This window comes from Columba livia, chromosome 8 (assembly GCF_036013475.1).
Source record: "Columba livia isolate bColLiv1 breed racing homer chromosome 8, bColLiv1.pat.W.v2, whole genome shotgun sequence".
Taxonomy (NCBI): Eukaryota; Metazoa; Chordata; class Aves; order Columbiformes; family Columbidae; genus Columba; species Columba livia.
The window spans coordinates 4,147,115-4,174,918 of record NC_088609.1 but is presented as its reverse complement, the minus strand read 5'-3'; the positions used below and the strand labels follow the sequence as shown (position 1 = coordinate 4,174,918).

The following is a 27,804-nucleotide window of genomic DNA, read 5'->3' as shown; positions in this document are numbered from 1 at the left end:
TCTTACTAATTCGTTCTTCCCTCAACAGAAATGCCCTCAACAAGTAACGGTGAAAGCAGTAAACAGGAGACCATGCAGAAGACCTGCAAGAACAGTGACATTGAAAAGTGAGTGTTAAGTGGATAGCTTTTGTTTTCCTTGTTTTTGGAACCGTAGTGTCCCGTCTGGCCTTCCCAGGAGCAGTGTTAGTCTTAGGGTAGGCATATTTGAAGCTTTTACCACTAAGAAAGGAAGCCGTGCTCCAGCGTGAAGCCTGGGCTTGGACCTAATGATGTCCTGACTCGCTGTGTCCACAGAGGGCCTGTGCGGAGTTCTCCCGCAGGTATCTGTATGGGCAGGTACTCAGTGACAAGGAACTAAGAGCATCTTCCAAGTGGCCTCTCCACTCCAAATTACCTTATTTTAAAATACATAAGTAAATATATCTATACTTTCCACCGTATTCTAGGTTTTAAACAGATGGAACTTACATTTTGGGAATTAGGTCCATTGATAGTTGGGGATGGAGAAAAAATCTGGTGGTAGCGTTAAGCTGACTTTATGGAAAGTTATTTTTAGTGTAGTTTGTTCTCTTCCTGCCCCTGGTCCTGACCTGAGAGGTGGTGTCCCAGGCACATTTTTGGATCTCCTGACAGATTGGACTGGCTGGCAAAGCGTATGTTTGCAGTCAGGGTTAACTGAGGAAACTCGTGACTGCAGAGGAAACTTTAACCCCGATCTGCAGTCTCGGTACTTTCCTTTTTACAAGGCTTTTCATTGGCCTGTCCCAAACGTGGGCTGGCTGCTGTTCGGTGCTTCTCAGTGAGCAGAATTTGACCAAGGACCACTGAGTTTGGGAGCTCGCACAGCAGTGCAGGAGCAGCTTTGTCCTTAGAGTGAGCCAACTGTTACATGCTGTCTTGGTAGCAAGGACTCGTCCCTTCTGCCCTAATCTGTCAGCCTCCGTCTCAGCCACTGCTTGGTTTCCCTTTGGGCCTCCTGCCTGTCAGCCAAGCAGCCCTCGCCCTCCCAGATCCACTCCTATTGAAAATCTTTAAACTGCAGGAGCTGAAAGGATTTGACATTTTCCAGAACACTTGAGCTCAAGTGATAAAATTGACATAGCTTTTAATAATCTGATCAAAGAGGCTTTAGGTAGCACCTTTTGAAGGATCCCAGAATCCTTTCCAAACAACGCTTGTGCTAACGCCGCTATGAAGTGGGGGGAGCATGCATGTGTGTGTGTGCATGTGCGTGTATACGCACACACACCTTGCTCTGCTGCGCTTAAACTTCCGTTCTACAAAAGGCATGAAAAGTCAGCAAAACCTGATAGAAATTATGGGAAAAGCCTTAAGTGTCTTGCTGAGTCTTTCCAATAATGCTGATTTTTTGAAAGTAGCAGGGAGAGTTTTTTATTTCAGGTGCTTTATTTCACCAAGGTTCAGAAAGCAAGATGGTTTCAAGTGGAGAATTCCTTGCTGCTTTTTTTTTTTTCATCTCCTTTCGTTTGAGATTTGTGTGTGATAAATAGTTTCTGTCCTGCCATTTAAGGAGTCTGAATGCTCTGTGTGCTTGTCTGTGTAGAGGGATTCTGTTAAATTAATTGATAACAGGGATCAGAGCTAGAAGCCTACAGGAAAGGAGGGGGAAGGGTTTCACACTGTCTGGCTGCTTCCCACTCCACCGCTGAGCCATGATATATGGCGACCCAGCCCAACAGGCTAAATTGATTCATCTCTAGTTCCTGTTTCTTAATCTGAAGCTAAATTGGTTTCATTTTTCTTGGTTTGGGCGGCGCTTATAGGAAGTTTTTGGCAGCATCACTTTATTCCATTGTTTGTAACTTTAATTTTTACCTTTAAATCTGAGCGCTATTGATTGACATGTTAAACCCTGTGTAGCGTCTGATTAGCATTTTTTCAAGTGTCCAGAAGCACATGGCTTACCACCTGTGTCAGCCGCGCTCTCCGTTTAGAGCAGCAGCTAATAGAGTTAGCAGTGATCCGCGTATTGATCCTTCTCTCCTAAGAATGACGTTCCTTCACTCTCCCCTTGTCCAAAAATAAGCCTAGGCAAGGGGAGCGGTGTGATTTTGTTTGTTTTTTAATCCGTTAATACAGTACAGCAAGCAGTCCACTTTTTGGCACACAGCTGAAGGTGTTTGCTTGAGGGGGTTAATTTAATCTAACGTAGGGTTTTGTGGAAGAGTCTCTTGCGTGTAGAATGACTGGGTGGGCTTTGGGGTGAGTCTGTGTTTGTCGCCAGCTCCTTATGCTGTGTTGGAACTTCAAATGGGAGCCACAGGTAATGAGAGACATGGTGCTGGTCCCACCTCCCCTTCCCAGCACTGCGGGTGTCTCAGCCCTGCTGAGCTTGTCTAATCTCAACAAACGAGGTGTCACCCTGGGGTGCTGGGGGCTCATGAGGAGAGGTGAAGGAGCGTTGCACTGGCTGAGCTGCTGGACACCCCAGCCATCACGAAAGCAGAGCTCAACCAGCGGATGCTGCTTTACCTTGACTCCAGGTGCAGCTTTGCTTGGAGAGAGCAGCCGGTCCGTGATTGCCCAGGCATCTTCCCCAACTCCTCTGTCAACGTGGTGCTCTCAGCCAAAGCACCGTCACACACAGAAAATGTCAGAAAGCGTCTTCTCCGCAAAAAGTCTTCCTCCCCGCTCCCTCCCAAGATGCTGCCTGCGAGGGTCTGGTGCCATTTTGAAACTGAGGTTCCCCGGGGTTAAAAGCCAGCATCTTAATTCAGAGTGCCAATGTTCAATTTTGCTTTCTGCCACCAGACTAGATTGCAGGCCAGCGAGAGAGTCTGGGTTAGTGGCCCACTGGGTCACCTCCCATTTGTTTTCCTCAATTTTGTGTTGTCATAAATTCATTCCAGCCCGTTGTGGTTGATCAGTTTATCTCCGCCGGGGCAGGGAGCGCTGCGAGCATGATATATGGCACAGAGCATTGTAGCCAGCCTCTCCATGAATCACTCCAGCTGTTTGGTGTCAGCCCCAAAGCAAACAGGACCCAGCCGCTGAGCGTTGACTACGATGAGCTCAGTATGGGAAGAGACATGACGTATGAATGTTTATTTAATAATTCTCTAATATTTCCAGCGGAGTGTGGCTGCGCCTTTTGGGGGGGCGAAAGGCGGGGGGAGGTTGAAGAGGGAAACTCTAATCTGTTGGGGTGGGTCATAAATCAGGCAGACAACATCATTAATCAGGGATGGGACAGAAGTGGAAGGAGGTGGGACCGGAGCTGCCATCCTCGGTGGGAAGGGGGCTGTGCTCTTTTTTTTCGTAAAACAAATCTCGTTTCTGATTCCGCTTGGCCCCTGCCGCGCTGCCCGCATAATAGCAAACCCGGACAAGTGAGTACGCTACCTCTGCTATAAACCTTGCGATACAAGCCTGCCAAGCATTAAATCCCTTTATAATTATCTTCTTTATATAACACTTCATGCTCATCATGCTTCATTGGATGAGATGCTTGTTGGGTTAAAAAGAGGGTTTTAGAGACAAAAAGCAATTGTATTTGTCTTATTTTTCTCCTCTTTCCTCCCCTTCCCTCCCACCTCACCTCTTTCCAATCCAGTTGTTCCGAAAGCATCAGCTCCAGAGGGGCTCTGGCGCGGTAGCACAGGAGGGAGCATCAGTTAAAATGAAATAAAGTTTAGGTTGGGGTCCTTGTGCACAGTCAAGTGTATGAGAGCGGCCGGGGGGGTCTCGGTGTCTGTCGCAGGGACCCTCCTCCCGGGCAGACAGGTCAAGACAGGAGCAGAGCGTGTGTGAAGCCAGAGGATTAGCAGAGGCCTGAAAGGGAAGGAGCCACACTTAAGCTGGTGTGTCGGAGGGAAGCAGAAGCTGTTGTGAATTCACACCAGAGGATAAGCGCTCCCCAGCCCTTCTCCAGGGCGTCACATCATTAACAGGCTTTGGTGGGAGATGCGAATGTCGTATCGCAAAGACAGAATTAAAAAATTATCTTGAGTCATAAATGAACTAACCCTTTGTGCTCTGCCAAGGGAGTATGATGTGCCTGGTGGGTCCGGTCCTAGATCAGCCCGTGAAAACTTGAGAAGGAAGCTGAACTGAAGTGTGGGATTGTCAAAGCCAGGCTGAGAAAGTGCTTCTGGGCTGAATGCTGCTTGTGTCCAGATCTCTTGTCTTTATTAGGTTTTAGTCCTTCCTTTCAGTAATTCAGTAGTATGTAATATGTGCTTGGTATATGTGTCGTAGTTCGATGTTGGAAGGGTACATGGATAGTGGCTCCATTTCTTCATGACGTGAGACTTTGGCTTCATCCTCCGCGTTGTGGCGGCGCAGAGCAGCCTGCTGGGCTGCGGTTCTTTATTCTGCTCCCCCTTGCAACTGTACCGTAGAAATCGCGCGTGCCAGCGATGGTCTCAGACGTTATTATCACCGCGCCAGCTGAAATCGTATCAGCGTCGTGGTTCATCCCAGGCTGGCCGTTAACGCAGCTCGGCGAGGCGGGCGGGCTGTACAGGCTCAGACCCGCGGGAGACGGAATCCCTGCAGCTGTGTCCAGAGGTTTGGTCTAATTCTCATGCCTTGGGGCAGTTTTCTATGGATATATATTTGACATCTTCATATGGGAAGGGACTCTTTTGTCTGTTGAACCTGTGATGTTTTAGAGCTGACGTGGCTGCCAGTTTCAGGGGCATTAGCATCCCTGTCCCGTAACTGGTGAAAACCTCAGGAAGGACTTTTATTCCTGTGTTAGGGGCACAGTTTAGGCATCTTACCCTTTGTGTCTCTTCGCCTGCCCCTTCTTTTCTTTCCTTTTTTTTTCTTTTCTTTTTTTTTTTCTTAGTTTCAGAAATGCTGTTAACTTTAATTTGTAGAGTTGCTTCCTGGGAGTGAAAAATCGATGGGGGGCTATCGCAGTGTGAAATTCGACTGTCACTATTGAGCTATAGAGTTAGCAAGATGTCTTAGAAGGTAAAAAATAAATCGTGGCCCAGCAAGTGCTCAGCTGTGCTATTTCAAAGGGGATATGAGGCTGATGGTCCGTTAGAGGGTACTTCAGTTAGATGGATGATGATTCCCTGTGAAATATTGGAGTTATTCCATAGGTAAAAGAAACTTTAGCTTGTAAAACACCAATAGCTGCCTTCTAGCAGACGAATTCTGCCCTTAGATTTGTGAGCGGCTTGTCAGAGTGAGGACTCGTCCCTGAAATTAGCCTGTTGTGTTTAACAATGTCTCTGGTGGAGCATTGTAGATCCTGCTGTGTTCCTTCTGAAAGTATTTTGAGGATGTGACTGTTTATTCACATCCTTACCCATGCTGCAAGAATTAAGAGGCAGGGACTGATTTATATATATATTTTTTTTTAATAGGAAATGTTGGTTACGGTGCCCAGATACTCTAAAGAGAAAAGTAACAATTATTTTTACATAGGCTGCGTTCCCTGCTTGGGTGGAAATGTGCCTTTGAAGAGCAGAAGAGGGCTCATGTTGTGCCCCATCGGCTGCTGTCGTGTGTCGGTGGAAGGGCAGCCCTGGCTGCACACGCTGCTGGGAAGGGGCTACTGCTTCCTTTGGTACTTTTTGACATCTGTGGCAGGACTCACCAAGTGTTTGTGCTGTGCCAGCTGCTCTGTGACAACAGGATTATTGTAATTACAGCTCTTGGTAGTTTATGCATTTCTTAGGCTGTAGTTAGTAAGTATAAATATGAAGTATTATCAAAAAGAAGACCCAGTTGGTACTACTTCTCATTAACTTGTGCCTGAGACAACTGTAGAGTCTGTCATTATTTCTGCAATACCGCTGACGGGAGCTTCCTTCTGCAAGGAGGAGTTTTAAGCCACGTCTGGTTGGAGCTTGGTAAAGATTTCCCAAAGAACTTAATGACAGAAGGATTTGTTTTGCTCTCATATCTCCTCTGCCTCTGTGACACAGAACCCAGTGCTGCCTTTACAGCAGTGGTGCAATAGCAAGTAATGTAATTAATGTGGCTTAATATCCATGTTGATTTTTTGCCCTCACTTCAGCAACGATGCTGGTCCTAACCTTATTTGCTCTCCACCACTGCAAGCCCTTCATCCTATTTCTCCATTAACTTCTCCTTTCTTCCTTCTTGGTGGTTCCCATCCTCAAGAAGCTGCTGTTCCCCACTCAGTTGCATAAGCGTTCCCGCTTTTCCCTTGGATAGCCGGCTCATGACCTCGGCATTGCTGGTTTCCTCTTCCAGCTCTGGGGCCACAGTTGGTTATGTGATACAAATGTGCCGTGGCCTCCTTTAATAGCCTCATGTTTCTTTTTGAAGGCATGATTACCTTAAATGATGCTAATTCTGATCCTTTCTTTCCCCGTAAAGGAAACAGCGACTCTGTAAAAGTTGTAGGGCGCAGCAGCAGTTGTAGGAAGCTGTCTGGAGGATGCGTTATCCTGCTGCCCTTGGGTGCCTCCAATCAGCGGTCATGAATGGGAGATCTGGAAAGCAGATCACCTCCATGGTAAAGCCCTTAAAAGGCTGCAGATGAATCCAAATGCTGCTGTAGTAACATAGATATTTCCTGTTTATTTCGGCTGTTTGGATGCGCGCCATGGGAGTAGAAGGCATTTCATTGTGCACAGAGGCTGGCCGCAAGACTCAGCTGCGTGTCCAATCTTCTGAACACCTTTCAACCCTAGGAATTTGCTATTCCTTTTTCACTTCAGGGATATTTTATAATTTTGTGCCCTGCTCATCCAACCAAAGCTACCAATAATCCCAGACCACCTTCAGGCCACAGTTAAGATGACGCGTTACAGCTGCCATAAGTCTTCCAGTAGAAAAATATACCTGCCCAGCTATACGTGGAGCTTGGTCATAATCCAAACGTGTTTACTCGTGGATGGAGGCACGTTTTGGTAGGTTGGAACCTCTGAGCCGTGTGCCTCAGCAGAGAGAGGAGCTACATTTTCCATTTACACTGCCTGCCTTTTGTGACCCCGGCTTGTATTAAGGTAGAGACCATGATGCACCTTCACAGATCTGTTAGGAATACAACTGGGCTCACCACACATTTGAAAAGTGGCCTGAGATATTAACACATTATATGTGCAGTTATTTCTATTTAGGAACTTTGCTTAGAGAATAATTTTCTAACTCAGTGCTGCCTCAACAAATCCTTGATGCAGCAAAACACTCTTCCGTAGCGTGGCTTTTTGCTTTATCGCCAAAGCTGCTCCTCCGGTAAAGCAGTGGGATTGCATTTATATTCTCTTTGGTACAGGGGACATAGTCTCTAAATCTAAATCAGAATGACCCACACATTCTTTCTCCCAGCTTTCATGTCGAACCATAATTGCTCAAATGGCACATTTAGAATTTTGGCGCAAGCTCAGACATTCACTCGCCGCCTTTTTAAATCAGTCCCAGTGGCAAGCGGATGCTGCGTCGCCCTACAAATGCATCTAAACACGCTGACTCCGAGGCTCCTTCCATTCTGAACGATCAGCGGTGCCATCTGTCTCTGTTTTGATTGGGGCTGGGCACATGTGTCCCAGCGAAACATGGGCCAAAAAAAAGAGAGAGAGAAAGAGCCGGTGCCTGAATTTACTTCCCGCTTCTGTAAAGACATTGTTGGGTTCTGTGTTATGGAGGCGGAGGAGATAGGAAAGCATAATGAATTCTTCTGTCATTAAATTCTTTGGGGAATCTCTACCCAAGTCCCTACTAAATGCGGCTTAAAATGCTTTCTTGCAGCGGTAAGCTCCCCTCAGTGCTATTGCAACGGTGCATGCAAGTGTAAGAGAAATAATTCCTCTGTGGGCAAAAAAAAAAAGAGACAACATTTTTGGTTTGCATCAAGATGAAATTAGTCAGCAGCAAACTCTGAATTTGGCAAGCAGATGCTGGTATTAACAAGTTGTGCAAGCAAGTATAAAATAGAGGCGCTCATGACTGAGAGAGCCTCGGCGTCGGGTGTGTGTGCCCTTGCATGCACCCCGCTCCAAATTCACAACTTAGAACACGGAAATTAGAATGAGGAACATTGCATTATTCATAACTTGGCAACCAGAAGCCAGGGCACTTTGCCAAAATAAACTATTCTCTATAATTACAGGTGAAGCAACATTCTTTAATATCTTACAATACAAAAACATACATTAATCAAGGAAAGAGGGCTTTTTTTTTTTTCCTAGAGGACAATAAATTAGCATCCTTGCCAATTTCCTCAATACATGTGACAATGTTTTACAGGATTATAAGTCAGCCTTTCTAAAGGAGGTTAGTCTAAAAACAAATAAACCCAATAAATGAGATTTTTAGCTAAATAAAGGGGAAGCCAGCTCCTAAAACACTGACGTGTTTTTAGCACTGATGTGCTTTTAGCACTGGTGTTCGCACAGACCGAGAGTCTAAGCTTCACTTGGTGCGTTTTGACACGGCTTTGCTGGGCAGTTTCTGCTGCTGGTTGAAATCTTACTTATCAGTTTAAGTGTTTTGCTTGTTAGTAGCAAGCTTTTTTTCAGCTTTATGTTATATTCTTGCACTCCAGTGAGCACAAAAGGCATTTGTATCTGTATATCTCCTACTAACTTCAGTGCTGCTCGTCTGCCAAAGTATTATTAACTATAGCCCTTGATGCAGGTGATGCTTGGCTAAATTGAATGAGGAGGCGGATTCTTTCACCAGGTTGAAAACAAAAGAAATTCTTGTCCCAGAAGACTTAGGGTTGGTTTGAGGGTTTGAAACTCGGATAGCAAGGGAGTTGTGTTGGAGACAACGAGAGCCGAGACAGCCCCGTCGTGTTGTGCCGCTCCACAGCACTGCCGGTGTCACAGCGGCTACACACAGCGCGTTACGGGCTAATAAAACACGATCTCTACTCTGAAAAAGTTGCCCTCTCACCCAAACGTAAATTGGCTATGAGAGATGGCTCGCAATTAAATCATTGTGCACTGATTTTGGGATCGTTTTCTCAAGTCTTAAAGATTCGCATCCCACAAAGCGAGGACCGCAGGAGGCTTCCTCTTCAGCGTGGTAGTGGTTATGGTGATTGTCGTTTGCGGCCATGGTTGGGTATAGCCAGGAGCAATTTCTCTGCTCCTGGAATCTTACTTTAGCTTGATTCTGCCTTCAAAACATCGACCAGTCTGTTTCTAATATTTATGATATGTAAGCTGCTGGTGACCTGACCTGTGCCCCGCTGCAGGGAAATGGCATGTATGTTCTGCTGGGATCGGGTTCTCCGCCTCGGACAAGGGAAGATAAAGGCTTTGTTTAAAAATAAAGACATCACTCTTGGGTTTGTCAGTGGTACTGTACGTTTTCCCCTTTGCCACTCGGTGTTTACAGGCATACAAAACCAAAAATAAATGTATGAGGAAGAGAGAAGGTCAGAATATCAAGTGTTAAAAGTAGCCCATGAAATTTTATTGGTGGTGCATTTAATCAGTGCTAAGCGTTTTTTACAAGGTACACACAAACAGCAGAATTGTAAAGATTTATGGAATGCTGTGTACAGTGTGGCCATTTATGAAGAAAGGAGAATTTATATCCAGTTGAAATAAACCGAAGGGAAATGTTTTATGGAGACTCCTCAACAATGGGGTACATCAAGTGAGATCTGGGTAAAGGGGAGGGTGGAGCATTCGCAGAGACTCACTGATCTTTGACGTGTTTTTCTGCTTCTTCAGCAGCCAACGCTTTGCATCTTCCCGTGGCTCTCAAGCAGGCAGGATGCTGGATGCAGTGATGCTGTGCTGCTTTGTTTTTTTCTGTACAATGGGAAAGAAACACAAGCGAACAGCTGGTACTGGTGTCTCTGGTACGAGGCTCTCGCTCTTGGGCTTGTTCTGTTCCAACAGTTTCTCGAGCAGCCCTTAATATCCAGCTGGGAAGGGTTAACTGAAGCCAATCGCTTTGACATCAGCGGTTTTTTTTGTTTCCTTTTTGGTCCAGTATTTTGTTGATGATAAAGCACAGACTTAGTCAATTGAGAGATTCCAGAGCTGCAGAATCAGAGATAATTTAATTAACAGAATTGCTTGTGATTGCCCACTGGGACAGCGGGTAGGAATTGCTCGATTTAATTTGGAGAAACAAAGATCACACGCATGCTAATGTTTGACAAATAACCAGTGTTTGGGTTAAAGTTTTTTTGCAAAGAGGGGGGCAGCCGCTTCCCAGGGGAGATTTCCCAGGAGGTGACTCCGGAGTAACAGCTCAAAGCTACAGATAGGTCCTTTTTCCTCTTCCATGGTATTTTTTTGCCTTTCCTCTAGCCTATTATCTGAACAAAGCAAGGATTTGCTCAGGGATAGAAAGTTTGTTCCTATTTTCAGTGCTCAGAGGAAAACGCTATGAACAGTAGAAAAACGTGCGTTAAGCACCGGGGCTGAAAACCCTCCCGTGCTGTCTGCCCGGTCTCATGGACCTGCACCCTGGTACCAGCATCCTCAGCCGTGACTGCCCGGTTGTTGACGAGTTAACCACAAAGCCCAGAGAGAAGCACAGGACCCGCCGTCCTCCACGAGGAGCCCTCCTTTGCTCTTGTATAAACGTTCTTGCTCAGGCTTTGCTGTTTGGGGTGATGTAGGTCCACAGCGAGCAGAGCATTGATGTGCCCTCTTTGGGGGGACCATTCAAGTGTTGGTGAGGCCGCTCATACCCATGTGGCCGGGGAAGCGCCAGCACTGGAGCTCAAGGCATTGCTCGTGGTGTGCTCAGCAGATCCCTCTGAAGGCTGATAAATTAGTATCCAGACACATCAAACCCAAGCGCTGAGGTGCAAAAGTGCTAAAAGAGCCCCTCACTATCCAGCATGAGGTCTAGGGTGAGCAGGGCTATGGAAACCAATTCCTTCTTCCCTGTAATTCCCTCTGCCTCCCTTGGCAGGGCAGCCTTGCACAGCCTCACTGTGTCCGTGGAGTTTGGCTTTCCGACCCCCCGCTCCACCCCAGCGCTCCCTGTGAAAACACGGCCCAGGCGGCTCCAGCTGTGTCCGGGCAAGCGCACACGGGGTGTGCACGCAAGAGGGAAGCCTGAGGGAGTTCCCAAGATTGCTGCTGCAGGAAGAGTCGCTCCTAAGTGATGCTTATCTTTAGGATACAAGCAGTAGGTTGACGGTAAAATGTCACTAAATGGAATGGCATGTGTCCCAAGTGTGCTGGCCACCACGGGAGCCAGACACATGGGAAGTGACTCTCGTCTTTATTCCATCCCTGGAGGTAGTTCCAGCTTCCTTTATTTACTAATGTTCTCCCTATTTCCCTTGACTTCATTTCCTTCGGCTTTTCGGAAGCAACCATGCAATTATCGCTCACTTTGGGTTGACCCTTGGCCACCACGTCCCTGGTTGCTGCTGTTCCGGGAGGCTTTCCTGAACTCTCAAGTGCAAAATACTCACTTGTGGCCAAAATTGCTCTCATGTGAGGTAGAAGCTGTGTCCTTGGCACTGTACCGTGTGTCAGGGTTTGTCCTGAGAGCACGTCTGGTGAGGAGAACATGGAATTTAAAGTCTGTCTCAGCTGATCTTTGATCAGCGCTGGGAGATGCTGCAGTGGCTAAAGCTCCCTCTCTTACCAATGCACCCCAGTCTTGTTAATAAATGTATATTTAACAATGTCTGGAGCATATGAAGTGATAATAACTAAATCAATACCTCCCACATTGATTGTCCAGGATCCCTACAGCGTGACGCACGCAGCGGTGCGGTAATTTTCCAGCTAACTAGCACCCTGATCTACAGCCCTCCTATTGATTGGCCATTGTATCAGGCAGCCTCTGAGCGTTATTGCTTATACCTCTATTCAGCCTCCTTTTCTGATTCATTCGTTTATTACTGGACAGGTGCGATTATCTCAGAGACTTTCCGAAATTGGCCGATGGGGGTCAGCCATTTAGACTTCTATAAACAAGCCATTTTCTATCTCCTCTGCTTGTTGTAGTGGCAAATTTTTCCTTCTCAAGCCTTGACTGTTATTGGGCTGAGACTGGGGATGAATCTGCCTTTGCTTGGATCTCCTCAAGGATTTCACTTTTCCTTGCTGAGTCGCTTGCCCTTCAGAGGAGGACTGATAGCTCCATGGATAGTAATGGAAGAATTTAGCAAGAGGTGGGGTTCTGCTTGCCACTGGCTTTGGGCGGGAGCCACACTCGCTGCCTTTACACCTCCAGTGCCCTTATGTGTGCAGGAAGGAGAAACGGATTCCAGAAAGTCAAGGTCCAGCGTCATCTCCTTGATGGGCCAGACTGGAAGGGAAACAATTTTCTCATCCCGTAATAATCTTCAAGCTATAAATAAATAATTCTGTTTCTTCCTTGGACAAAACTAACACCTTTCTAGACTGTCTTTGAAAACAGTAGCAACTCTTCCTTGAGGGTAAGAACCCAAGCTGGGATACGGTAATAATTTATACCAGTGAGTAGGAACAAGTGGGTGTTTCACAGTGGGGAGCACCGTCTCCTACTGAAGCTCTTTCATTTTGCTCCAAAGAATCTTTATTGATGCCAAGTCTTGAATCCACAGTGTCCCTGTCCCCAGGCAGTCCTCACCCACTAAGCTAACATGGGACATGTGTATTTCTTTGCCTTTTTTTTCAGTTTTAAAGTTGTTACCACTTCCTAGTAACTGTCATTTGCAATGAATCCCCTCTGATGAAGGTCTCTCCGCCGTTAGCTCGTGCAGAGAGTGTCTGATCTGCACAAAGGTAGGAGTGAAGTTGGAGGAGCTTTATAACACCGGTACTTAACCATATGCGCTCCTGCAGCTCCAGTTTCTTCTGAAGTGTCATAATCACTCAAGATCTTTTTGACTGGCTCTGTTTCCGGAGCCTTGGGGAAAGGCAGCAGAATCACCTCGTGGGAGATACCGCAAGTCCCTCCCTGCGTGCTGGTGACAAGTGACTAATGAACAAAAGAGCGAGTGTGTGCGTGCAGCGGGAGTGCTGAGATTGCAGCTCACTTTATGGCTTGTGGTAATTTCCACCAGGCCCACGGTTTAGCCACCTGTTGATAAATCGTCCTCTAAAAAGGTAGAACACGTAGGTGCCACGGCGGGTTATGTTGTGATTGATGCAGCTTCTGGTGACGAGGTGCTCTTCAGGTTCTGAGCTGGAGTCTGCTTAGACAGGCCTGAAATTCACTGACATACATGAAAATTGCTGGCTTGTTTGGGGTTTTTTTTGCAAGAATGAAAGCCTTAATGCAATACTCTAAACCTTTTCCGGAGGATGCTTGAGGGCCCCTCCCTGTGTCTGCACTGTGTAGAAATTGGATTTTGCAGCATGCTGGGGTGACATATCCTTGTCTATAATGCTCCCTGCATCTCATTGGCGAAGCGTTGCTGTCTGCCCTTGCTTTTGGGTTGGCAAGTTGCTCGTTTCACGAGCCTCACAGAACCATGAAAACACACTTGCCTGCCCTCAGCACAGCGCCTCTGTGACAAAAGAGATAATGCTGCCCATCAAAAATGACCCTAGGAAATGGGAAAGCAGAGATTGTAAAGCTGCTTTTATAGCCACCCTCTTGGCACAGTGTCTGTTGCTTTTGGTTTCTCCTTGCTTTCAGTATTAGAAGCCAACAAGCCAAGGGTTTCTTTAATGTAAAAGCATTGTGTTGATCCTGTGTAATGAGCTGCTTTTGTGTTTCACAAGGTTAATGGCCAGCAAAGGCCATTCTCCAAGGGGAAGAACAGCTCCTGTTGCCCACAGAAAGTTATCTCGCTGGCTTTAGAGCAACGTACAGAACCTTTTCCGAAGCAGTTGGTCCTAAGGAACCTCTTAAGGGAAATAAAGAAAGAGAGAGAAAGCAAAAACCAAACAAATCTGTTATTTAAATGCCCGTGTCTTGCAGAAACCTGCTCTGTATTAAGTTGGCGACTCCAGCCCCGTTGTATTCTGTCGTGGTGTGTTTAGTAGGATACTAAATGCTGGGCTTTTCAGGAACTCCTCTTCGCCACAAGTTGGATGTTTTAGTTCAAATGCTGCCATTTCCCGTGTGGCACCTGTTGCGGGATCGTTTTTTCCCTGAAGTCTTAGCAATCTTGTGTGCTCAGTGATGCTCACTCTCCATCATCTTTTGCAGAATTACAGAAGACTCTGCAGTGACAACATTTGAAGCATTAAAGGCTCGTGTCCGTGAGTTAGAAAGGCAGCTTTCCCGTGGGGACCGCTATAAATGTCTCATTTGCATGGTGAGTAGCATTCCACTTGTGGTAATGAATCAGAAATGCTTTGGTGTCTTTGCTGAGGAGGGGAGAAGCTTTTCTTCTTTTGGGGCTGGAGTCGGGGAACTCTTCTTTGTCCCTATACACCAATTAGCCTTCCAGAAACCTACTAGGTTTTTTAGCAGTTGAAATTTCTGCATGCATTACATCGTTGCACTGATATTTGTAGCTGTTCAACTGTATCAGGCAAGGTAGCCCCAATTTTGGAAGACTTTCTGCTTTCCTATAGAAAACTCCCAGATACCAGCATCCTCTTCTTGCATCTGTGGATTTATGTACATAGGAAGGAGCAGACTCTGTGACCCACTGTATGGTTTGGGAACAGGAATGTTGCCTGAGCATTTAGAAGTTGTGGATGTCCTGCTTGCTCAGTGGTGATGCTGTGGCCTCCGTAAGGAAGGGCAGCAGCTCCCTCTGATGGTCTGAGCCTGCAAAGTGTTGCATCTCCGGTTAGGTTTTTATTCTACTGATAGCAGGAGAAAACTCTGCTTAGCAGAGGCTTCTTCTGCAACTTCAGCTGATGCACGATGCTCTCACCGCTTGGAGGTGTGGGAGTGCAGTGCCCGTCTCTCATCTCACAGAAGGGCCGACAGCTTGCTGCTGATTTCCAGAGGTTTATTAGCAATGATAGAAAATACTCAAGAGAAGGCACGTCTGCTGAAATAGCAGCAGCATTCTTGGTCTGTAGTTAAGCTGTTCCTGCAGAGCTAAGAGTAGTGATAAGGGTTAATCTTACCCTCTCACTGGTTTTTGTATGATGCGGTGACCATTCTGATGAGGATAATGGCAGGTGGCCACAACAACTTCAGATGCTCTTGCGATAACTGTGCTGAGCCAGGTCACCACTTGAGTGGATTATGGGCTTCCAACAGGAACCCTGGGAAGCCAGAAAAATGGACTGCAGGAGGCTTTCTGCCTCTACTGCGCTAACATTACAAAAATACAAACTTAAATATTATACAAACTTATTTTTTGCAATACAAAATACAAGACAGTGTTACAAAGAAAGGCATTGTGATGGGGTTGGGAGCAAACGATCCGTAGATCCCTGCTGTGGAAATAACCTGTGTGCTTCTTCTCCTCAGGACTCCTACACAATGCCCCTGACTTCCATTCAGTGCTGGCACGTGCACTGTGAAGAATGCTGGCTGCGGACTCTGGTGAGGCTCTTGGCTCCTTTCTTCTTGACTTAACAGACTTTTGACTTAACAGACAAGTATCCTCTGGGATACTTGATTTAAATCACCACGGGGAAACTTGCTTTTTGCTTTCTTTTAAACAATCTGAGTGTTGTGCATGCAGACTTCCCAAGCCTTGCTGTTTAACACCCCACTCCAACATTGACTTGAGTGAGTTTCATTTGAGTGACTCAAGTGCAGTGTTGTCCCTTGCTTGCTCTGCTGCTACTGGGGGGACAGACGTTGCTTGTGTAAGAGCCAGGGACAACCTTGCCTTACAGTAATTTCCTGTGGGGCATCCATGCAGAGAGGTAAAGCTGTGAGAATGGAGGCCAAATCCCCTGAGTTTTCATGGAATGAGTGGCTTCTGAGAAACCTAATATTGCCCTGAAGCAAAGGGAATCATCTCCAGGATAGATGATATGGAAAGGAGCTTTTATGAATATGAATCTATATTTTTCAGATTATTTGAAATAGCACTGAGCAGTTTTCAAGCGTATGCCATTCTGTTCGGAAGATTGGGGACTACCTTGAATATTGAATAGGTGAACCCAGTGCAGTAGTAATTTATACATGTATTAAAGGACATTGGGTTAAAATTTAATGTGTTATTAAATGAACTGTTTTCCTTGCCTTTGTTAAAACTGTGGGCTTTATAATCAGCCTTTAATGTCCCCTGTGCAGCTGATTTTCAAGCTTTCATTTTGCTCACTTTGCGGAGTGAAAAATAGTCAGTTGTGCTTTCTAGTTCTCCTGTTAGCAAGATGATACCGTGTTGGGTTGCAAAAAATGTAAGGGAATGCCACTCCTAAAATCTGTTCCTGTAAGGCATTACAAAATCTACTTGAACACGTTGTGTGCTTGGAATTACGATGAAGCCAATCGTGCTCCTTTAAATCCTGCCTTTTAAAAGTCTTGTCCAAGAAAAGTTACCAGGACGGTGAAGTGCCTGTGGGCTTGAGTACTAATAGCAACTCAATAACTTGACTATCCCTTGGGCTGTATTTTATAGCTCTTCAGCTACACCCCGTCACTCTTTAGGTTATACAAGCTTTTGTAAACATTTTAGCAGCGTGTTATAAAAGACACATATGTGGGTACGTAGCTGTGAGGTGTTTGGATGAATGTGTGCTCTGCCACCTTTGCTAAGTGAAGAGTAATTTTGTCCTTCAGCGGTGCTGCAGGCAGAGGATGAAACACTAATTTCTTTATCATTATTTTTAATCCGAAGTCTTTGGCTTCTCCCCAGCAGCCTCAAGTTGTCTTGTAAACCTGTGGCATCGATTTCAGACTGTTCTTAGGCTCAGCAGCAACTTGGTTTGACTTCAGTCAGGCCCCTTTGTTTCATGTACAGCGGTCACGGCTGCTCGTGAGAAGTGGGAAACCCCACTCCGGGTGCTCAGGGGTTGGCGTTTACCCTTGCAGAGCGGGACGCTTCTCCCCACTCAATATCCACGAGGAACTGGGGATGGAGCTGGCCATGTGCTGGCACACAGCTCTTCTGCCGACCAGGCAGGCGGGGTGTGAGTGGTCCAGCAAGACATCATGTTAGGACTTGGCACTTGCACAGGGGAAGCAATTAATAAATGGCTACTCATGTGTTCCCCAGTCCTAGCCTCTCCCTGCAGCCCCCAATTTATTAAACCAGGCCTTTTCACAAGGCATGCTTGCACTCCCTCTCCCGTCTCAAAAAAAATCTCCCAGCCTGCGTTCGCATGTTTCTAATGTAACCATTAAAATGTAGCCCGAAGACAGCAATAAAAACCCTGGAACGCCTTGGTGCTTTTGTGTCTTGATCAAAGTCAATGTGTGTAATCTCGTTAAGACTGCCCTCCTTCCCCCCTCCTTTTTTATGAATTTAATGGCATACAGCAGCTGGGCTCAGTGTTTAATGCTCACCAACCTGCATTGTTCTAATTAAGGTATCTCCTTTTATTTCGGGCACAAAAGAGACTCTTGTTTTTTTTTAACAAGCGAGGAGCTGTGGGATAGTGTGTGTAATAATCGCCGCCGTTGCCTTGCCCGGGTCCGGAGCTGGCTCCCGGCGGGGCGGGAGGAGGGAGCCCGCGCGTGTAGCACACATGGAAAGACTCGGCTTGGGGAGAGGGGCAACATTTTTCTTCTGTTGTGCAATAAACAATTTGTTGGAGTTAACAGGAGTTGGGGCGGGTGCGTTGTGTCGGGCTTCCGGCCCCTTTTGAACGTTCTGGAGATCTGCCATCCCTGCTGGTGAGAAGTCCCCTTTCTCCCGTGTGTCTGTGGTTTGTATGCTCAGCCCAGATCTAATATTGAATTAGAGTCTGAGAGAGAGAGAGGGGGGACCGTGCATTGAGCAGGGCCCTGGAACTGTGCGGTTCTAAACCTCTGCAGGGTGTTGAAGACGGGGTGAAATTGGATGCTCACGTCTGCCTATGGACCAGAGGAGGTGAAGTATTTCTTAAAAGGTTTAAGGTTTAGACATTTTCTAGCATATGCTACAATTATCTGAGCATTGCTAGTACCCTGTGACTTCAGTGTTTTCTAGGGCACTGATGGGGTTTGGATCTTTAAAGTGCTCAGGCTTTCTGAAAATATAATTTTTGGACTTTTGGCTCTTGATGTGCAATTACAAACTATGACTGTTCTGTTGCTAAGAGAGAGAAGACATTTTTAACCACCAATTCTACAAATGGCTGCTGGACTCTCTGGCTTAGGTATTGCTGTACTGGAGCCCAGGGCATTGAGCCAGCTCCAAGTTCTGGGGATGAAACATCCACCGGAGCAGATTCCACCTCTGTCTGCTGTCGCTGTATTGAACTAATGTGAAGGAAAGACTGGGGTCACAGAAGGGACACTGGAGATGGTTTAAGAGAACCGAGATCGTGGTGCTCACTGAGTTAGCCAGTGCTTCAGCTCCAACAGAAGCTGCTTGCTTAGATGGTCCTTTACCATCCCTGGTGGTCCTTCGCCACTCTTGGAGGTTTGTGGGAGCAGGTTTGATGTGTGTCCATCAGCAGGAATTCAGATTGAGGTGATCTTGCTGGGGAAATAGGTCGATGAGTTCTAGACATCCCTCAGAGCTGCGGTGCCGTGATCTCCCAAACCTTGGGATCCATCCTTACAAAGTAAATGACGTTAAAAGCCAAGTCAGGTGTGTGTTGCCAGTGGATGGAGCTGTTGGTGGGTGCAGGAATGCAGGGGCTGAAACAGGACGGGTTTATTTGAGCAGGTGCAGTTTGCTGAGTGTCCCCCATCACCTGTACAGCCAGATCCAGCATTTCCTATGTGTATTTGCTGACCCCAGGCTTGTACTTGCCTGTCTTGGTCTTATTTAAAAATGACAATTGCAAGAGCAGGGAAAAAAATCACTTTTAAAAAGCCTTCTTCATCACAGAAAATGCTCCAAGGGAATCCATTGATAGATATGTATGCTCTGCAGTTGACACATTTATATCTGTGGCGTCACTTTCTCTAGGCTATAATACTGTATATCCCATGCTGACTGGAATATTTTGGTAAGAAACAGTGCAGATACAGGGCAATCCTTCTGGGTGCTTCCAGCAACATAGGAACCTCCTGAGTCAGCAGCTCCATGGAGGGAACTGCTGGAGAGGGTCCAGCGTAGGGCAACCAAGATGATTAAGGGAGTGGAGCACCTCCCTTGTGAAGAAAGGCTGAGGGAGCTGGGGCTCTTTAGTTTGGAGAAGAGGAGACTAAGGGGAACCTCATTAATGTTTATAAATATATAAAGGGTGAGTGCCATGAGGATGGAGCCAGGCTCTTCTCGGTGGCAAACAATGATAGGACAAGGGGTAATGGGATCAAGCTGGAACACAAGAGGTTCTGCTTAAATTTGAGAAAAAACTTCTTCCCGGTGAGGGTGACAGACACCGGCCCAGGCTGCCCATTGGGGTTGTGGAGTCTCCTTCTCTGGAGACATTCCAACCCATCTGGACATGTTCCTGTGCAACCTCACTTAGGTGTTCCTGCTCCAGCGGGGGGATTGGACTAGATGATCTTTTGAGGTCCATTCCAATCCCAAACATACTGTGATACTGTGATGCTGAACTTTGTCCTTCGTAATATTCCAATCTGCCATGAGGTTGTCCAGTTGTGTCATTACCATATTTCACTTTTGGCCTCCAACAGCCTGTGGTGGTGAGCTCCCCCTCTGAGGAGGTGCTGTGGGAAAGGATGCTCTCCCCATTGCGTTAACCCCATTGCCTGGAGGTTCCCCACAACTGCAGTGGTGAGCAGCTGCTGCTCTGGGGATCAGCGTTGGCAGAGTTCTCCCGAGTTCTCCCGAGTTGCCACTTCGTGTGCAGGCGTGAGGAAAAGGGGCTCTCATCTGGTTTGAGAATTAGATCTTGGAGAGAAGCTGGTTCTTGGTTTGGGTCCCTCCTGTCACCTCTCTGCCTTGGCTTTCCTTCCTATAAAACAGGGAAGTTTGAGCCCAGGTTTGACGGTATCTCCGTGTAGGCAAAGTTGTTCTGTGTGTGTGTGTCTCTTTATTCTCTGACCCTGGCGGCTTATTCTGCTTGGAAATTACCCATTTTTAGACCCATGGGACAGCAGGAAGTGCCTAAATCCTTCCTTTTGAGTTTTCTTGCTTTAGCCAATTTATAGCAGACGTCACGCTATTTTTTTTTAAGAGGAAACTTTAAGACAAAATACCCCAATCCTTCCTGGCACCATGCGAGCCCTAACGACTTCTCAACATCTCAGCTCTTGTTAATGTCTTTTTCAAACTGCTACCCCGAGTGATTAGCCTGTATTGTGGATCAATCACTTGCCAAATTTTAATTAAGAAAGGAGGAGAAAAAATAAACTCCATCCTGGTTCCAGCCCCTTCTTTTTTTGCTTTCTAACAGCCCCGGAGCAAACTTCTTGCAGCAGAGTTTTATAAACCCCTCAAAACTGGGGTTTATGATGGAAAAGCTGAGGTGGCCTTTACTCTAGCACACGCGGCTATAACACATCAAGGCTTTTCCATGGAGCTATGATGAAAGGAGCAAAAGGACCTGGAAAAAAAAGAAAGAAAGAAATGGCTGACAGGTGGGACTTATTATTCCACAGCATTTTTATTTCAAGGGAAAAGTTTAGTAACCCCAGCTGGCAGGTGAGCAGTGGGGGAGCAGATGCTTTTTCATTGTGCCTGTGCCAACATGTGTGTGTGTACAAGCTTATGCGCCTCTCGACAAGAGAGGAGAGCTTAAATGCTAGTGCCAATAAATGTTGCACACCTACACCGAAAAGTCAGATGTAAGGAACAAGACGCTGGGGAATTTCAGTCTAAAAAGAAAAAAAATCAGGACTGTGGAGGATGACAGTTTTATTAAAAAATAAAAATAAATAATTTTTTAAAAAGGCTTCCCCAAGGGTCCAAAGTCATTATTTTTGCTTGAACTGTTCAATACCAAGAACAGGTAATAGGGAGACCCAGAGACCTGGTGTGCCACGTGCCAGGAGGCTGTTGTTCCGCCCTGCAGAGCTCTAGATGAGCTGCCCTTCCCTCCTGCAGCTGAAGCAGCATCCACCACTGCCCTCAGTCCATCTTTTTTGCACAAAATGGGTCAAGCTCCACGTGGCTGGGTTCTGCCTTCTTGGCATGGTTGAAAACTTGGCCCCGGCTGCCCACGTGCAGCTCTCAGCCTTAGGTGGGGAGAGTGATTCCCCCAAAAGCCACCATTGTGTGGTACAGAAAGCAGATCTCTGGGACGGAGACCTGGGGTCTGGCAGGATAAATCCACCCATCTTCCCTTTCCCTGTGGTGTGAAGGAATTGCGAACCCGACCTTGCTTTGCCACTGAAGAAGGGGACAAAGCTGCAGTGGGTTTCATCAGGCTTGTTCTGCCATCCTGTGGGCTGAGCGCAGGGGACTCGTGCTTACAGTGAGCACCTACGCGGCCTTTGGAGAGACCTGGGCAGAGCGGCTTCCCAGGAACGTGTCCTTCCAAAATTAACCAGGTTGAGCTGCCCAGTCTTGGCTAGCAAAGTTGCCCTTGCTGAGGGTCACGCACATCTGCCCGCAGCTGTCTCAGTCCGCCTCCAAATCCCAGAATAGAGCACGAGATGCAAGGGAGTAAGATGGCAGCAGCTGAGGTTTGCTTTTAGCAGAAATGAACTCAGGGGAGTTCAGTGCTCCTCCCCCCCCACGTACAGCCAAATGTCTCCAGCCTCAGCAGAGCTAAAGGAAAGGAACTGCTGAAATGCTGTTCGGCATTGCACAGGAGCACTGAGGAACAGGGGGACATGGGTTTACGTGGCAGCAAGCGTTGTACTTCATCTTTCACCGCAGGCTGAGGCGTTTGATGGGTCGGGGGACTGGTCTTGTAGAAGGTCGTTCTCCCTGATCCCTTGTCCAGAGAGGCAGAAGCTCCAGCTGCTTGTTTGGATGCTTTCCTGCCACTTGCTGTGCCTCGCTTGGGAAGGAGAGCATGGGCACAGATGTGTACAGCAGTCACATCTGGAATGCCTGAAGTCCCCAGGCACACTTCTGCTTGTCAGGGCGCACAGGAGAGCTCCAAGGGGCAGCTGCCAGCTGCTGCTCCTTTAACAACATACTGCGAATTAATTCCTCAGCACCTCCCTGCCGCTCCCCTGGGACCCTCCAGCTACAAAGACGATGCCAAGAGGCCAACCAGATGCAACAGGTGCCTCTTAGGACTGTGGAGATGCAGGACTGAGCAGGCGCTCGGCTGAAACAGACTGTTGCATGGCATTTGCGTCGAAATTAGCAAGCCCCCCCTTAGCAGCGCTGCTATGTAGCCCAGCCCACGATGGCTTTAGAGGTGGCAGAAAGGACAGATATTTAGATTTTTCTCTCCTACAGGTTGTAGCTGCTGCAGGAAGTTTTTACTGGGACATACAGAGTTAAAGCTTGAGCTTTTCTAATGCTGTAGACCCAAAGCTCTGGTCTTGAGCACCAGTGAAGAGGCGTGTTTTATCAACAGGCTCTGCTGAAGTCCACTGCAGTCAGTTTTCGATTTCATCAGGGTTTTACGCGTTTCTTTCCAGTTGTGGTTTGTGGTTGCTCTTCCCAGAATCCAGTATGCCAGGTCCACTCTGTGAAGATCGGTGCACGGGGCTGCCCGATGCAGTGCACAGGCACAGAGAGATGGTCCCTGCCCCGAAAACCTAAACAGGCACGGTAGTTAGTGTGGGGATAAAATGGGTCCTGAGCAGCTAGAAGGACGTGCCCACAGGCATCGGTACCAGAACTAGAGCCACCATCCAGACCACCAGTGGTCTGTCCCACTACCAGTGTGTCACTCACCCTGAGCGTGAGGTCCAAGGTGTCTTGGGTGTCTGTGATGTGTTTCGTTCAACTCTAGTTCAGCGGGACTTTGTGTGTGGCTGGTTTAGATCTCAGGTGCAAGCTCCCGCGGTTTCTCAGCCACTCGCAGCACGGGGTATCAAATGGGAGCCTGGTTGCTCACAAGTCCAAAGCTCGGGGAGCAGCAAATGTGCAGAGTCCATGTCTGCCAGCAATAATGTGCACGGGGAGCAGGGAGGGGCTGGTTTGAAGCTGATCTGCACGGGTTTTCAGTAGTACGCAAGACTGCAGAGCAGACATGACCTGCGGCTCTTTGGAGTGACATCCCCGTGAATTGCACCCGTGTACATTTTCTGTACCTGAGACACTCTGCTCCAGATTCTCCTTAGTCCAGGAGCTTCCAGGGGAGAAAGCCCTTGTCCTCCTCACCTTGTGACAGGTGTTGTCACAGAGCAGGAAGGACCCTTCCTAAGGACGCTTGCCTTTTGTAAGCAGCGGTGCCGGCTCCTCTGCTAGGGATGTCCCCAGATGCAGGTAGCAGTGTGGCAGGTCACTGTCCTGCCCTGTCGCTCAGTCCGCGTCCTGCCAGCTGCCCTGCTTGTGCTGCAGGTACTGAAACAAGCCCTGCGGAGGGAGAGCGGCCTCAGTCCTGCCAGCCAGCCCCACGCAAGCCGGCAGGCTCCCACGTGGCACGTTGCATCTCTGACAGCAGCGAGCAAAACTCGGGGTGCTCGGACAGAGCCTGTGCTCAGTTCTGTGCAGCGGGAGCTCGTGTTGAGTCTGCGGTCGGTGTCGAAAGCCAGGGCATCCCAATTTCCTACGCTGCTGCTGCTGTTAGACAGGAGGCTGCCTCGGAGCAGAGACATCTTTCTGTCATTTTTCCCATCAACTGACTGTCACATCTGCCAATCTAATGATGACCGGCTTAGGCTGACCCCGATTCTGAGGCTTATTAACACCCTCTTGCTGTCAGGCTCGGTGACAGATGGCACATCAGCCCTTGTTTTATTTCATGTTCTGTTCATGTTGGCCACCCTTTACCTCTCCCCAGTTCACAGTTTACCAGTTTCCGCTCACATTGGCAGAACAGACTCGGCTCTGCATCTTTGGGAGCTCAGGACGGGGGTTCCTTCATTCCAGCAGCCCTGGGGCTTTCATGGGATGTCCGAGGCCATCCCGCATCCTGCTGCCCTGAAAGGGACGGTCCAACCCACCATGAACCAGTTCAGTCAGCTGAAAACTGCGCTGGTTCTGGTGGGGCCGCTGTTGTGCCTGCACGGTGACCTGACCTGCATGCTTGCAGGCGGCTATGAGGCGCTGATCTTTTATTAGGGTCCTACAGAGGAGAGACGTAGGGCTAGAGACAGCCTGTCATCGCTTCTTGGAGATGTTACAGCGTGTGGGTATGAAGGGCCTTTAGTTCACGCTGCCTTTCCAGCGCAACGATGGAAGCAGCAGCACAATAATTGCTGAAGCAGCCCTTGTATCTTGAAAAATACACAAATACACGCTGATTTTTTTTTTTTTCAAAGTATTTAAGCCCTTTTCTCCCCTCAACCCCCTTTCTTTAATGCCTTCTTCGCTCTCTCACGCTGTCCGTCTCATCTGCTGGTTGCAGGGTGCCAAGAAGCTCTGTCCTCAGTGTAACACCATCACATCTCCCGGAGACCTTCGGCGCATCTACTTATGAAGGACCCAGCAGGAGGGCAGGACCCGGGTACTCGGCTCAGCTCATCACACCAAGGGGGAGAAGAACGACGGCAACAAAAAGCAAACAAACAAAGACGTTTTAAAATGTAAAGGAAAAACCAACAAAGCAGAGACTCCAGATATGGACTCGAGGATACAGGAGCGATGGGGGAGCCGCGGCTCCCAGGTCCCGCGCGTTGAGACCTCGTTCAGCAGCTGCAGCGGGCAAAACCAAACCCTTTGTTGTGAAGCCCCCTTTTTTAAAACCAGTATTCCCCATCCAGCCATTCCCTGGAGCTGGCTTAGCATCGCGATGGCTCGCGAGCCCTCCTTTGGACTGTGTTGTTGACCACTCTGCTCCCAGGAGACTGGGGAAGGGACCCTTGACAGGAAGATGTTAAATAACCTGTAACTTGTGTTCTTTGTTCAGCTTTTTGGGTTTGTTTTTATTTGTTTCGGTTTGGTTTTCGGGTTGGTTCTGTTTTGGTTTTTTGTGGTGTTCTAGTGAGAAAAAAGGTTTAAACTAAAAAAAAAAACCATACCCAGGCAGAAATGAAGCACATGTAATATAGATTATATATGTTTACAATGTTGTGTATAAATGGGATAGACTCAAACATTACATACTAATAAGTTTCCCTTTCTTTTTTTTGGGTTGTATTTTTTTTAAAGAAGAAAAAAAAATGAGCAGAGAACATTAAACCCATATTTTTCTTGGTTCAGCAAAGTTTTGGCATTAAAGTCATTAGTTTAAAAAAAGTATATATATACATATATATAATATAAATGGTTTAATGTTCTGTGGTGTATATTTCCTCATTCAGATATGAAGTTAACAGCTTTTAGTAATGGCTGTAGCATTGCCCATAACTTACAGAACTTATGGGGAGTAGAGGAGGTGGATTTTTGTCATTAGTTGTAGCTAATGGGGCTATTTATAATAGAATCGTTATCCCTGGAAAGACACGGCTTTTAACTCCTCGCCAGGGGGACCAGGCGGGGCGGGGGGATCTGCCGCAGCCCCCTTTGCCTCTCCCAGCTGGGGAAGGGGCAATCGGTGCGGAGCTGGAGGGCGGCAGCTGGACGGAGTTGCTGTCAGCCCAGCTCGAGGGACCGGCTGGGCCCCTCCTGCTTCCTCCAAAGGCGCAGCCCCTGCCTTGCTTTGCTTTGCCTTGCTTTGCTTTGCTTTGCTTTGCTTTGCTTTCCTCCCTCCAGGCAGCAGTTGCTGGCCGAGGACACCTGAGCTGCTCCCGCTGCGGGCCGGGTGGCAGGAAGCAGCGGCACAGGGAGCAATGGCAGGGGACGGCGTGTCCCTGCTGGTGGCTTTGCCCGGTTGGGCTCGGATGGTTCCCTGTGCCAGCCCTGCCCTGCGCTGGCTTCCCGGAGCCCACGCTTTGCAAAAGGGGTTTTGGCGCTAGGGCAGAGCCAGCCAGCCCTGTGTCGTCCCCACAGCCACCCCCAGGGATGCCCGCAGGATGCGGTGAGCGGAGATGCTTCTATCCAGAGCCAGAGGTTCCCCGCTGCCCCAGCTTCTTCCACGCGGTCCCTCATGCTTGTCTCTGTCTTCTATATCCTCAGTCTTAACCAAAGCTGCCATCTGGCCTGTTTTTTTTATTGTTTGTTTATTTTCAGGACCCAAGAAACAAATGCTGATCCATTTCCCAAGGTGAGCGCGCACCCCATGTCCTGAGTTCTCCAAGCCCCAAACTGTGCAGCCCTGCCCCAGCTCCCCAAAACCAGAGAACAGGGAGATGGGGAAGCTCATCTCCTCTTGTTCCCACAGGGTCATTCCAGGCAGATCCCACCTCACAGCACAACGCGGCTGGGGCATTTTAAGACAATCTGGAAACAGCAGTGGATGAGGGGTTTGGAGCTGGGACTCCAGCAACCCTGGGTTGCTGGGGCGTCACTGGAGAGGGCAGGGCTGGGGCGGCAGGATGCCTCAGGAGTGACAGTCCCACCACCACCTCTCTGCCCTGAGCTTGATGCTGTTTTGCAGCAAGCAGCTGCTGCCCTTGGCGTCTCTGGTGATTTCAGAGGGATCCCACTGCGCCTAAACAAACATCGAAGGAGCTGTATTTCGTAAACATGTCGGAAAAAGGCAGCAATTCTTACCTGTGAGTTTCCTGGGTCTCCAAGTTCTCAGCAGCGTGGTGCCCTCTGACAGGGGAGAGCTGCACCCCCCTGCTCGGGCCACATCCCTGCAGAGCTCCTGGGGACCAGAGGAAGCTGAGGCGCCCCAGGAGGGTCCTGTCTCCCCAGGGATGGGAAGGGGCTGCAGCAATGGGCTGTCAGCGCTGGGTCTCCCTGCGGCCGGGCACCGCCGGGGCAGGGGAAGGGCCGCACGTAGAGCTTGGCGCTGGGTTTGGAAAGGGGGAGAACTGGGAGGCGGTGGGGGGGACATGGCTGGGCCGCCTGGGTGTCAGCTCTGGGATCTCAGTGGATTTGGAGAGGGTGCAGCGGGCGGCTCTGAGATGCAGCCAGGAGGGGGAGCGGGCAGGACCCCCCACCCCAGCCCTTCCTTGGAAATAGGCCCAGGAGGGAGCCGGGTTTCTGGTGGGTGTTGTGGACCAGCCACGTGCTCTGTTTACCTGTGTGTAAAACGATATGTAACTACTCATTGGTTCTTTGTTTTGGGGTTTATGTTCCGTTTAGTTTAATTGTAAAGCCATCCCCTGTTTTCAAGGCGGAGGCTGCAGGGGGAAGGCTGGGGAGAGAGGCATCCCGGGCTGTAACACACATCTGGCGCTTCCCCTCCTCTGTAACGAGTTTAAATGATTTAAAAAAGAAAAAAAAGGGAAAAAAAAAAAGGAAAAAAAAAAGGAAAAAAAATAGAACTCTTGAAGTTACCTATCTTTGCCCAAAGAATCCCAGTTGCACAAAGCGATATTCCGGTGTGTCAATGATTGTGTGTCGGTGTATATTATACAAAGAGGTACTTGTCACTCCCGTTTGTAAACTACATTTGACATTAATTAAACAAGTATAAATCTTCTTGGGTGCTTCCTGCCTTTCTGTGTTTCCCTTCACAGGCGAGAGGCAGCAGAGAGACACCCCGCCCCCCAATAAGCCTGGATGTTGGTAGTGTCCCAAAGGGGAGCCCTGGTCCTATTTGGGGTGCAGGGACAGATGCAGGGATGCAATAATGCATCTCTGCCCCGCCGTGGATGGGGTCCCGCAACTTGTCCCCCGCACTTAGAGCCAGGAGGGCAGGGCAAAGGGCACATCTCAGGGGTCCCCCCCCCGATAATGAAGTCTCATCAGCTGCATTAGTTGGGGCAGGAGGCGCCCAGCCCCAACAGATCTATACGTCCTGCATTAGGGACAACCGGCACGGTGTAGGGTTACCCCCGACAGCAGTGACCAGGAGGCCGCTGGGGCGGGGGGGTGGAGGTCGGGTTCCCCCCGGCATGGGGCTGGCGCCGACGCTTTTGGTTTACAAATATTTTGCAGACGAGTTGATGGGGTGTATTCAAACCCCTCCCCATGCTGCATCCCCTGGGGATGGGGTGC

General features: G+C 48.3%; 1 protein-coding gene across 7 annotated transcripts in view; it reads left to right on the top strand.

Moving 5' to 3' along the window:
• RNF220 (ring finger protein 220) overlaps nucleotides 1-27,128 on the top strand; it is a 225,050-nt gene extending 197,922 nt beyond the window's left edge. For all 7 annotated transcript variants that reach the window (XM_065071565.1, XM_065071560.1, XM_065071562.1 and 4 more), the window contains 4 exons: nucleotides 29-107; nucleotides 14,028-14,136; nucleotides 15,255-15,329; nucleotides 24,221-27,128. In XM_065071565.1, coding sequence (XP_064927637.1) covers nucleotides 29-107; nucleotides 14,028-14,136; nucleotides 15,255-15,329; nucleotides 24,221-24,292 — 335 coding nt within the window. In that variant the 3' untranslated portion in view covers nucleotides 24,293-27,128. The remainder of the gene's footprint in view (nucleotides 1-28; nucleotides 108-14,027; nucleotides 14,137-15,254; nucleotides 15,330-24,220) is intronic.
• Nucleotides 27,129-27,804: the final 676 nt, after the last annotated feature.